The sequence below is a fragment of the Stegodyphus dumicola genome, chromosome 11 (assembly GCF_044657685.1).
Source record: "Stegodyphus dumicola isolate Sdum_Otavi_A_Nest chromosome 11, ASM4465768v1".
Classification (NCBI taxonomy): Eukaryota; Metazoa; Arthropoda; class Arachnida; order Araneae; family Eresidae; genus Stegodyphus; species Stegodyphus dumicola.
The window spans coordinates 28,890,653-28,903,863 of NC_140778.1; the positions used below are offsets into that span (position 1 = coordinate 28,890,653).

The following is a 13,211-nucleotide window of genomic DNA, read 5'->3' on the forward strand; positions in this document are numbered from 1 at the left end:
CCCTCTTTCTGGAATTTTCATCAGCTATAATTTAAGTATATTTAATATTTTTGTGATGATAAAAGAACTCTTCCCCCTACGATCAGAGCTTAAACTGGGCCGGAGCCCACCGAGTTTCGGTTCCGGTGCTTCTTAGTTTCTGTAATAAATCATAATTCTAGCCAGAACGCACCAGAGCCCTGAATAAAGAAGACTGTGGCACTTCTTTTATGTAATTGAATAACAATTTCAGTAGAAATTTTATCTTAACAATAAAATTATATTAAAAACCGCATATTAAATTTTAACTTATCTCTTTACATTTTATTTAATTTTAATTATTTAATTACTTTAATCTTTAATTATTTCAATAAATAATAATTAATTATCTAATAATTTACAATTAAATTATAAAATTATTAATTATATAATAATTATTGATTAAATAACAATTTATAATTAATTTGATAATTATTAAGACTTTAATTTTAAAATTATTAATGAGTTTAATAGTCATTTTATTTATTTATTTACTCTTGTTCCTCTTTGCTGACAGTCTTCCATAGGACTCCGGTACTTCTAATCTTAGAAATTAAGTCCTGAATTAAAGTCACAGCTAATAAAACTTAGCTGAATATTAAATACATGTATCAAATTTATTGAGAATAAAATTGAAGCTAACAGAATAATAATAATAAATTAAAAAATGTATTTACATGCATACAATTTTATGTTAAATGTACAGAATATTTTCATATGAGAATACAGGAATAAAGAATTGTTTTATTAAAGAATCTTGAAATAACTATAGCTTTTTCTTTCACTTTGAAATTCAATAACTTTTAAAATTACAGTGATATTTATAAAAACATAACCAAAATAATCTGATTAAACATTCCTTTTACATATTAGGTCAACTAATATTACAGCTCATGAAATGTTTCTGGTATAGAAAAAAGGATCCTTCTAAAAATTTTTTCTTTACATATATATAAATATAAATGTATCAGTTCATTTTTTCTATAATTATGTTTTATGAAAATATTCTTAAACTATTGAAAAGAATGAAATTTACTTAGTTTTCAAATGATTATGAGATGGATTTTAATTTAATGCTGATAAAGAAGACCTTTTTAACATTAAAACAGAAAAATCTAAAATAGCTAAAACATAGACACCTTGGATAAAAATTTGCGAGGGAAAAATTATAAATATTAATGAAAATAAAATTTTCATAGCACATAATTTTAGCATTTTAGTAAAAAATTATAAAAATTGCATCATTATACTTTACATACAGCCACTTTACTGAGATATTTATTTCAATATTAAATATATAAATTTCATGTTTCATTTCCTATTTATCTACTTCACTATCTTCTAATTTAACGAATTTTGTTTCAAATCTCAGATAATGCATTAATTCCAGATTCAGCAGCAATTACTTTCACAAAACATATATAAAATTAACAAGATGCTATTAATTTTGCATGAAGGCTTTCCATATAAAATTAACTTCTCAGATTTTCTACATTTATATTGTTCTATATAAAAAGAGCATCCATTTTGGAACCTAATATGACCAATATGAAGTAATAATACATAAGTTATAATTTTAATAGTCGCAGCATACTGAGATATTACATTTGGCCAAAGCCTGCATACCCAGTAATGCAATTATTACCATAGTCTTCATATCCAATGATGCAATCATTTTGCTTATCATATGATAAGCTTGCTTTAAATTGATTTCATTAAAGGGTCCAATAGAATACCTCCCATAGCTTTTCAGTTTATTGGCATCTAACTTTATGGCACTAAGCACAGCAACTGGAAAATTGATCACAAGATTTGTGGCTAATTGTCTGATTTTCCGAGATTTAGGTATTAAGTTTTTATTTTGACTGACATTCCTCTTTGGAATGTCACTGGGTTTGCTTGATGCAGCCACTTGCCCTGAAGATGGTTAGCTTGACTGTTCACAGCTTAATGACACTAAAATGAAGCTTGCCGCAGGGTGGTGAATTTTACTGCATAACTAAGCAAATAGCTCCTTCACATTTACAAGTCTGCTGCTTCTGCACACCTAATCAGCTGGAAGGGATAAAAATTATAAACATAAATAATTACAAAATCAATTCACAATAAATTTTATATTTTTGTTAATTTATTTATTGAATAAAATAAATGTTAAAGTAATTAAAAAGCAGCACTGAATTAAAATATTAGTAATACTCATAGTGTAACAACACTGATACTGCAAATGATAAATTAAACGAGTATTGGGCAGAGTCGTAGCTAGGGTTTTCAGTGCCCAGAGACAACTGAAGATTTTGCGCCCCCTACTGCTTGCCAAGAATGGAAAACATTTAATTCTAAAATGTTGTAACATCAGTTTGGCGCCCCTTGGATTCTGCGCCCGGGCACAGATGCCCCCCTTGCCCCCCTCTAGCTACGCTCATGGTATTGAGACTTTAAAGCATTAGAAATGAGCGAGTGTTGCATACAAAGGTTAGCATTTTGGATGCATAAATTCATGTCACACATAGAGAAAATTATGAAAACTTCCATGCAGCTAGTCTATTTGGCAGGATACAGATATAAAACATGTTTAATAATGAAACATAACTGAATAAAAATATTCATAATTAATGAGGGGAAATTTATAGTTTTGTTACTTTTTATTTCAGTTAATATTTCTATTGTGCAAACTATCTGACTTAATACACTGTTCACTTTCTCTTTGCCAGTATTAAACATTAATTCTGAATTATAATAAATTTTCTAGCAGCTCTGTTATTCATTCACAATGGTAATGGCTTGAGTTAATTTCTTCTGCGTTTATTTCATTTATAACCTCCCAAAGTTTTCAACTACATTTTATCCTATAGTTCCAATCTGAGGTAATGTGGTGCAAATATCCAGTGTTAAACTGTCATAATAATAGTACTATAGACAACTGAAGTTAACAAGCACATATTGTAAAGCTTCAATCATATGCAGAAGTGATTTATATGCAAGTATATCTTTATCATTTGGCCAATTTGAATTCAACAAAATAATCTAATTTTCATAACTTTCTCAATTTTCAGTGTCTGCAGATAATCAAAACCATTATTAAAGAGGGACTACTGCACATTATTGTTAAGAAATATATCACATTTACATTCTTCAGCTTTATTAGTTTTTAACTTTAACAAATTAATATTTAAGTACTAAAGATTAAATATAACACAGTTATAGCTCTGAAGCTATGTGACAGATGCAACGAGTGAAAGCTCTGAAGTCAGATCCCAATTAGTCTGGGTCGTATTTATTTTGCATATAAAACAATACATGTGAATTCTAGTTAAATAGAACCAATGACTAAAAAGCACTTGTTTTAAAAAATACATAATAAAAAATGTAGTTTTCCTATTACGTATCGATACAAAATAGCATATTAAAGTAAATTCATAGCTGCCCGGATTGTATAGTGGTTAGGGAAGCCTGAGTACAATACTGAGGGACCCGGGTTCGAATAACGGACAAGGCATGGACGTAAATTGTTTGTCCCTTCATAAGAGGCAAAGGTGGGATGCCTATTAGGTGCCTCCATAATAAAGAGACCACCATATCTGGCCTTGGGCGTGGCCAATGCAGGCATAGGCAAGCGCCCGCCATTGGAAAAAAAAAGTACATGTGCAAGAAATGAAGTTATTCTGATGCTAATGGTTTCATAAAATTAATCATTCTTTTCTGATAACTCAATTCATAATTATAATGAGGGGAAAAAAGGAGAAATATAGAATATCAAATCCCATTTACTTTCCTGAACCAAAGTATGAAAGTAACAGCACAGTGTATAAAAATGTTGAACAACTGCATCGTCTGTTAACACAATTATAACTGAAGTACTGTTTTGAAGAAGAGTATGGAGTTTTAGGGCAATTAGCATATACTTTGATGCTTCTTATTTCATTAAAGCTAATTCTTATAGATAGGCATAGTAATGTGTTGTTCATCAGCATTTTATGAATTATTGACAATTTCAAAACAAGTATAAATATGCAAAATAAAATAAGGAGCTGTATGACTTCAAGCTCATATAAATTGGAATACCTTATGTTGGAGCATTGCTGAACTCATACTTAAAACAGAATAAAATGATAAATGAAAATTAAAACACTACTATATATGCACTGTATGTTACTTTCCTGTTAAAGCAGACAGAGTCTGGATATATTTAAAAGTTACAAGTTACAAATTTGGCGATTCAATCAGCTTATTTTGTTATGGTGTCTTTATTAAACAATAATGAAATGTCACCTATGGATATTCTAATATATTTTAAGAACATTAGGCTTAAATAAAAAGTTAAACTTTACCTTTCTGGATTTTGGAAAGCCTAACAGATTTCAGTTCACAAAAGTCCCATTTATTGCTATTACAAAGCTTTCATTTTCATCGAGCAAAAGCTTTCATTGAAGGGCAGTTCAACCTGAAAAAAGAAATTAAATCACCATTTTAAATTTCATGATCAGGGTAACAATATAAAGGTTTAGCACTCGGCTTATAAATAATCCTGCTCTTTCAGAAAAATTTAATTGCCATGACAATAGATTTAAGTTGGTAATTTATTTCAATAAAAAAATGTTATGCACTTTCCAGGAAAAACATGAGCACACATACAGTATTTACCATATAACATATTCCTCGAAGCATAGAACAATGGCTTCAAATCACATTAATTAGAAAGTTTGATTTCATTTCTACTTTAACCAGGTTGCCTTCATGGCCATATGACATACAATATATTCTTTAAAATAAAGACTAATGTATCAGATTCAAATAACAAATTTAAAAGTTTTGCCCCATAAGTGAAAACATAACTTTGTGAAATAAATCTTGCATCCAATTTAAAGCCATGAGAACTGATGTTTGAGAAATACTAAAGAAGGTTTATTTATATTTTTGATGCATTAGACATGAACCTGATTTAATCAAAAAGACTTTAATATGGGGGATAGGTTGGAATAGCTTTAACTTCTTTGATAAGCATGTTTAGAACAAAATGTTTTAATGACAAGTAAATTTCCATCATTTGCAAATCATTATATTATTAGAAAATACATTTTAACGAGATACTAACAACTATGACATTTTATGCATAAAAAGAGTAAAAATTAAGCCAGTTATCATTTGGCTTTGTGGTGTCATCGAAGCTTTGCTTCTTCTCCCAGCATAAATTCTTTGGTGGTACAATACTATACTGTCAACAATATTATTTTCATATTAGTTCCACAACAGTAAATTAACTTGTTCCAGTTCAGAGTTTGAATGCGTCTGAAAATTTTTGTGCACAGTTTGAATTTAAGAAAAATCTCTTTGCTTCAGACTTATATTTTCAGCTTAATATTCTAATGATTTACTTTTTTTGAAATCGTATACTACAGCTATATCCATTTGACTTTGAAGGGAAGATTAATAATTTTTATCTTCTTATATCCTACTCATACATCTTTCTTTCTGAGTAGCTATGTGCAGAGTTAAAAAATGTATAGACATATAAAAATAATAAGGACAGCTTAATTATTTTTATTGAGAAAAATTAAATGTGCATAGCTATATATGTAAGAATACATAATTAAATTAGTCCAAATGATATTTAATGCATCTCCTTATCTGTTTTAATATTTTCATTTAATATGTATTTAAATACACTAATCATTTTATCATTAGAATTCTAGTAAAAGTAAGAAAAAAGCTATAATAAATTAAATGCTGTTGTTGTTGGTTTCATTTTAACTTTGCCCAGTTTGTCTTCATGGCCATGGCAATATTTATAACATATATAATACCTAAAAAAGCTGAACTTTTTGTTATGTTAATAATAATAATTTGCTGCATTGAAAAATTACATACTATAAGTAACTGTTCTCTTACCGTAATGTTCGAAAAATAAAAACAGAAAATTTCCCTTTTCCTCCTTCCAAACTTTATTTTTTAACTCCCAAAACCCCACAAACGTTTTGCGAAAATATGAACTAATAATGATTTGCGATTTTCAAACTTTATTTTCTCTTACCGTAATGTTCGAAAAGTAAACAGAAAATTTCCCTTTTCCTCCTTCAGGAAAATTCCCTGTGTGGGTTACAACAATTATCAGGGTTACCATATTCTGGCGCACGTACGCTCACTTCCGATGTAAACAAATCCGAAATTTCGCCAAGCGCCGGTTATCTGAAAACTGCCGAAAAAATTTTAATTTAATATCTTCATAATTTTAGTATTTTTTACCATTTTACCCTTAAGACTAATTAAACTATAAAAGAGCATTTATGATTATAATTTTATTAAAAAATACAGTTTATTAAATCAACAGGTTGAAGAACAGCAAAGTTACTTCAATAAATTCCATGAAATAAAATTTTAAAGTAACACAGCAAATTTCTATGAGAGTCCTGCTTTACAAGCACATCTTATAGCTTCCAGAAAAAAGTTTTCCTTGAATTAGAAATTATAAAAATGGTGGCAAAGTGCCATATATCGCTAGTTTCTATTCCGTTCCGAATTTGCATTATTATGGGAACCATTTAAGACACTTTCTTTTTTATGCCGAGATGCTTATAATGATGATTTTTGCCAAGAAGAATGATACAGTTATAAGTGAAGATTTTTTTTTTTTTTTAAATTGTACACACATGTTCATGCTTATAAAGTGTGCAACTCTTGCAAATTAAAAATCAAGTTTCTTTCAACACTGCTTAAAGAACATAGAACAGTTTCTGGCTCTAGTGTAGAATTTGGTGCCCTCCGATTAGCAACAAATTTTCTTCAATTTTGGCGATGAAACCCAATTTCTGTTTACCATGATTGTTTTAACTTTGATTGCTTTAGCATCCTGATTTTCGTAAATGAAAATAGATCAATGTGTACATGGACAAAGCTAAGGCAGTGCACAATGCCTAGTTTGTGTAATTCTCCAATATTCTCTTAAGTGAAAATAGAGCGATATGTACATGGACACCAGGTTTGTGCAATTCTTCGACTTCTTATTTTGGTTTTGTGTATGTAGCGACCATCTTAAAATTGTGCCTTCCTGGCACCGATATTAGCATAAAAAAGGAATCGCAAAAAGAAAAAAAAAAAAAAAAAAAAGGGGGGGGGACCAACCAATTCTAACTTCTATCTAGTTTCTGAATATATATGTACTATATTTTGAGTTTCTTACCTGCATAGAAATACCACAATACAGATTTATTTTTTCAAATGTCTTCTTAGGTACTTTACACACACGGAACTGCTCTACTTGATATGTTCAGGATTTGAAAGAATTTTATCTTACAAAACCTCATTTCCCTTTATCACTATAATATGTAATAACTGTATACTGCTTTAGAATGTTATACACTCGAGACATTTGATAATGCAGCTGGATAGTCATACTGAGAATATTTCCTCATAATAGATTTAATTAGATGAAAAATATGTAAAAAAATGGAACTGTCTAATTTGACTGCAGGTCTTTAGTATTTTAACACAAAAAAGAAATCACCTAATATATTATTTCATTACAGGTAAAAGAAAGGCATTTCTATCATTAATTCAATAGCTTTGATTGTTAAACTCTGAAATATTTTCAGCACAAAGAAGATACAAGTTACAGTACACATATAGGATGAAGCATTTAGTCCTGCTCCAGAATTGCATCTCAGAAGTATGTCAAATTGGTAACAATCGTATGTTCACTACAGTGCATTTAACTAGCTAACAGATGTAGCACTGAATATGAGCGATACGAAAATCTGTGAAAAGTTATATCAAGGGTCAAAAATTCAAATTTCCGAAAAGGTGGAAGAAACACAAAACACATCATGGCATATTCTGAACAAAACAACAATTCCAGCTTCTTCAATCAAGGTTGGTATAAGCAGTTTTAGACTCTTTAAGATAGGATAGATAAGCAAATGTAGCTTCAAGTCAGCATTAGTTAAAAATGCAATTGAGGTAAAAACTTGCATAAATATAGTTTTTTGCTTTTTAAAAAAATAATTAGATTATGATTTATTAGTATCAAATGACAATTCAAAAAACCTCTCCACAGCATCAGCAACACCCAATTTACCTTCAAATCTAAAATTCTGCCACTGAATGGCTCTTATTAAGAAGAATTCTCCAATCAATTAATACTGACAACTGTTGTGATTCAAACTGACCTAACCGCAAAAAATCAGATTTCTTTGCTGTGTACACAAATCTTTACTACACTGATAAATAAAATGTTGATACTAATTTAACATCTCCTCAAAAGAGCTTCTTTTCTGCTTAGATAAACAAATATTTTTTTGAATTATTCTGCTGTCCAAATGAATTCTTACATACATGACAGATTTCTCTCTTCTGTCGATATGCATATCTTAATAATTCTTTATTAAAAATGAACTTATCCATACTTTATGCACAAGTCTTGTCTCCTGTGTGAATAAGTGTATGACTGTTTAAACTACTCATCTGATTAAATGACATCTTACATACTTCACACACATGAGCATTCTCTCCTGTGTGAATATGTGCATGAGTGCATGGGTATAAATTACCCTTCAGACCAAATGACTTCTTACATACTTTACATGAGGCGTCTCTTGTGTGTGACTAAGCATATGCTTGTTTAAAATATCCTTTTGTTTAAATGATTTCTTACATACTTCACACACATGAGGTTTCTCTCCTGTGTGAATAAGCATATGCTTGTTTAAATTACTTTTCAGACTAAATGATTTCTTACATACTTCACACACATGAGGTTTCTCTCCTGTGTGAATAAGCATATGACTGCTTATATGAGACTTCTGACTAAAGGACTTTCTACATACTTCACACACATGAGGTTTCTCTCTGGTGTGACTAAGCAAATGCTTGTTTAAATAATTTTTTTGGTTAAATGACTTACATACTTCCCACACGAGGTTTCTCTCTGGTGTGACTAAGCATATGCTTCTTTAAATAATTTTTCTGTTTAAATGACTTCTTACATACTTCATACACATGAGGTTTCTCTCCTGTGTGAATAAGCATGTGTCTACTACATTTAGACTTCTCACTAAAAGATTTATCAGATACTTCACACACATGAGCTTTCTCTCCTGTATGAATAAGCATATGGGTGTTTAAAGCAGACTTCTGACTAAATGACTTCGTACATACTTCACAAATATGAGGTTTCTCTCCAGTATGAATAAGCATATGGGTATTTAAAGCAGACTTCTGACTAAATGACTTCGTACATACTTCACAAACATGAGGTTTCTCTTCTGTATGAATAAGCATATGGGTGTTTAAAGCAGACTTCTGACTAAATGACTTCGTACATACTTCACAAACATGAGGTTTCTCTCCTGTGTGAATAAGCATGTGTCTACTACATTTAGACTTCTCACTAAAAGATTTCTCACATACTTCACACACATGAGCTTTCTCTCCTGTATGAATAAGCATATGGTTGTTTAAAGCAGACTTCTGACTAAATGACTTCGTACATACTTCACAAACATGAGGTTTCTCTCCTGCGTGAATAACTGCATGAGTGTTTAACTTACTCTTCAGACTAAATGACTTCTTACATACTTCACACACATGAGGTTTCTCTCCTGTGTGAGTACGCATATGCGTGTTTAAATGGTCTTTCCGTTTAAACGACTTCTTATATACTTTACATGCATGAAGTTTCTCAACTGTGTGAATACGTGCATGAGCATTTAAATTAGCCTTCAGACTAAATGACTTTTTACATACTTCACAAACATGAGCTTTCTCTCCTGTATGAATAAGCATATGGGTGTTTAAAGCAGACTTCCGACTAAATGACTTCGTACATACTTCACAAACATGAGGTTTCTCTCCAGTATGAATAAGCATATGGGTATTTAAAGCAGACTTCTGACTAAATGACTTCGTACATACTTCACAAACATGAGGTTTCTCTTCTGTATGAATAAGCATATGGGTGTTTAAAGCAGACTTCTGACTAAATGACTTCGTACATACTTCACAAACATGAGGTTTCTCTCCAGTATGAATAAGCATATGGGTGTTTAAAGCAGACTTCTGACTAAATGATTTCGTACATACTTCACAAACATGAGGTTTCTCTCCAGTATGAATAAGCATATGGGTATTTAAAGCAGACTTCTGACTAAATGACTTCGTACATACTTCACAAACATGAGGTTTCTCTTCTGTATGAATAAGCATATGGGTGTTTAAAGCAGACTTCTGACTAAATGACTTCGTACATACTTCACACACATGAGGTTTTTCTCCTGTATGAGTACGCATATGCGTGTTTAAATGCTCTTTCCGTTTAAACGACTTCTTACATAGTTTACATGCATGAGGTTTCTCAACTGTGTGAATATGTGCATGAGCATTTAAATTAGCCTTCAGACTAAATGAGTTCTTACATACTTCACAAACATGAGGTTTATCTCCTGTATGAATAAGCATATGGGTGTTTAAAGAAGACTTCTGACTAAATGACTTCGTACATACTTCACAAACATGAGGTTTCTCTCCTGTGTGAGTACGCATATGCGTGTTTAAATGCTCTTTCCGTTTAAACGACTTCTTACATACTTTACATGCATGAGGTTTCTCAACTGTGTGAATACGTGCATGAGCATTGAAATTAGCCTTCAGAGTAAATGACTTCTTACATACTTCCCACACATGACGCTTCTCTCCTGTGTGAATAAGCATATGGCTGTTTAAATTACCCTTCTGGCGAAATGTCTTCTTACATATTTCACATACGAGTATATGAGGTTTCTCTCCTGCGTGAGTAAGCACATACATGTTTAAACTGAACTTTTGACTTAATGATTTCTTACATACTTCACATACATGAGGTTCTTCTCCTGTGAGAATAAGCAGATGATTGTCTGAATTAGTCTTTTAACTAAATGTCTACATACCTCACATATAAGAGCTTTCTTTCCAATTTGAATTAATATATGCATCTTTTAAGTGGTTTTTTTACTAAATGACATCATACAAATTTCATACATACGAGGCTTTTGTTGAGCATGGATATGCATGTGCTGTTTTAAATATTACCTCTTCAACATGATTTGTTACTTTGTTACAAACCCTGAACCTAGAACATGCTCCTCCTAAAACAGGCAATTTGCACTATATTGATAACTGTATTACATTCTTAATATAACTTGCTACGTATCTCGTGAATTTCATCCTCTGAAGGAATTTAAAACTGGCTGCTAAACAGAAATTTCGGTAAAAGTAGTTTTAAGTTGGTTTATTCTAGCATTTCATGCCTGATGTAAATACGCATTTTTCTTCGTAAAAGGATAAACACAAATTATTTATGTGACGTATCTGGTGCTTGCTATTAGGACACTTTAAGAATGCCTTCATTCACAATAATGTTTAATTGAAAATTTATTTCTTATAGTTCACAAAAATAAGACTTCCTGCCCGATCACATAAACATGTTTAAACAGGAATTTGTAAAACTGTGTCACATATGGTATGTTACGACTACCTGAAATTTTTGTACAGTAGCTACCCAATGATTTATAGCTTAAAGAAGTTACATGATACGTTAGAAATTTAGTTACAACTCTTAAGCTTACACGGAAAAAAAGTAATCGGCTTTCAAGCTTTGAATACTAAACAGCATGAATTACAATTCAGCATGAAGTAAACTTTAATTAAAGAGTCACATCATAGTTTTAAAACAGCCACTTTCATTAAAAAAAACTATAACTGCGGTAATTATTCAAATAATAAAATCAGTTTCAACGAAAACAAAACTTATCACGTCAGACAACAATTACAGCGGACTAACGTCTTAAAACTACAGCTGGAGCAAACCGCATGTATTCGTTACTGAGTAACGGGTACATCGGTTGACTCGAAGTACCGATTCGGTACTCACAAATTCATTTCGTTACTCGCATCTCTTCGTTACTCGCATCTGTCGTACGATGCGGTTTATTCGAGTCCGAATGATGCGGTTGCTATACGAATACGAATGATACGGTTTATATGCGAATACAAAAGATGCGGTTGATGTTCGAATAAATGATAGGGTTGCGTCACAATGCGCTTATATTTTTCATAGATAATTTTGAATTTTTCGGAGAATCGGGCAAATTCTTGTTTACATTGTGCGTTTTAGTTGATATACTATTTAGTTGTTGATATTTAAGAAGATGAGCAATTTTGATAGCGTGAAGCGGTATTTTGTATTTGCTTTTTACATTAAGATTTATGTTTGTAATTTGAAAATTTAGATGATTCATCTTTTTTTTTTTTTTTTTTTTTTTTTTTTTTTTTCCTTGAGCGTGCCATAGTTAGATTTTATTGATTTTAAATATTTATATACTGCACTTAGGTATTGTTTATATAAGAATATGTAGGTTAATATAGGTTCTTTACTTCCTTGTATCCAATAAAATCGCAGTAATTATTGTAATCGAGAAAACTTTTGGGTATCATATTTTAACGGAAATATCTGTTTTTGACGATTACGGAATCCATGTGAATTATTTTTTGGGCTGACGCCTGTACGTACGAACACAATGAAAAACTCTCTCTCTCTCTCTTTTTTTTTTCAAAAAACTTATTGTTAAATGTAATCCCATTTACTCTAAGCTGATACTTATGACTAATGATTATGAGCCTAAGTTGATACTTGAAAGGGATTTTTTTCGTGATGTGTAAGTACGTATGTATGCATGTTGCATAACTCAAAAACGGTTAGTTATAGAACGTTGAAATTTTGTATATGGGTCCGTTATAACATCTAGATGTGCACCTCCCTTTTTATTGCAATCGGTAATACTACCAAACGTAAATATGTATATATATATCAAATAAATTTTAATTAAATGTAAAGTACATATATATATGTCCTTATAATTAAGTGTAAAGTACACACACACATATATATATATATAAATATAAAATAAAAGCCAAGTAAGGCGAAAATAAAAGCCTTGGCTTTTATTTTATTTAATTATCACTAAATAAGTTACTTGACTTTTATTTTCGCAATCATTGGTTGTAGTCAGGATTTAAGTTTTAAAATTAGAAGTGCTGGAGCTCTATGGAAGGCCATCAGGAAAGATGAATAAATAAATGAATAAAAATAAAATAACTATTACAATAATAAAATAATTAGCAACTAGAATATTAAATGATTATTATTATAATTCAATAAAAATTTAAAG

At 30.6% G+C, this 13,211-nt stretch overlaps 1 protein-coding gene across 1 annotated transcript; it reads right to left on the reverse strand.

Moving 5' to 3' along the window:
* Window positions 1-629: 629 nt before the first annotated feature.
* Window positions 630-10,464, reverse strand: LOC118179708 (uncharacterized). The gene is made up of 5 exons (XM_085826257.1): window positions 9,427-10,464; window positions 9,121-9,351; window positions 7,193-8,960; window positions 4,347-4,459; window positions 630-2,073 (listed from the first exon to the last, which is right to left on the reverse strand). Exons 1-3 carry the CDS (start codon window positions 10,462-10,464, stop codon window positions 8,562-8,564), a joined length of 1,668 nt encoding a protein of 555 aa, XP_085682383.1. The 3' UTR covers window positions 630-2,073; window positions 4,347-4,459; window positions 7,193-8,561.
* Between the last annotated feature and the right edge of the window lie 2,747 nt (window positions 10,465-13,211).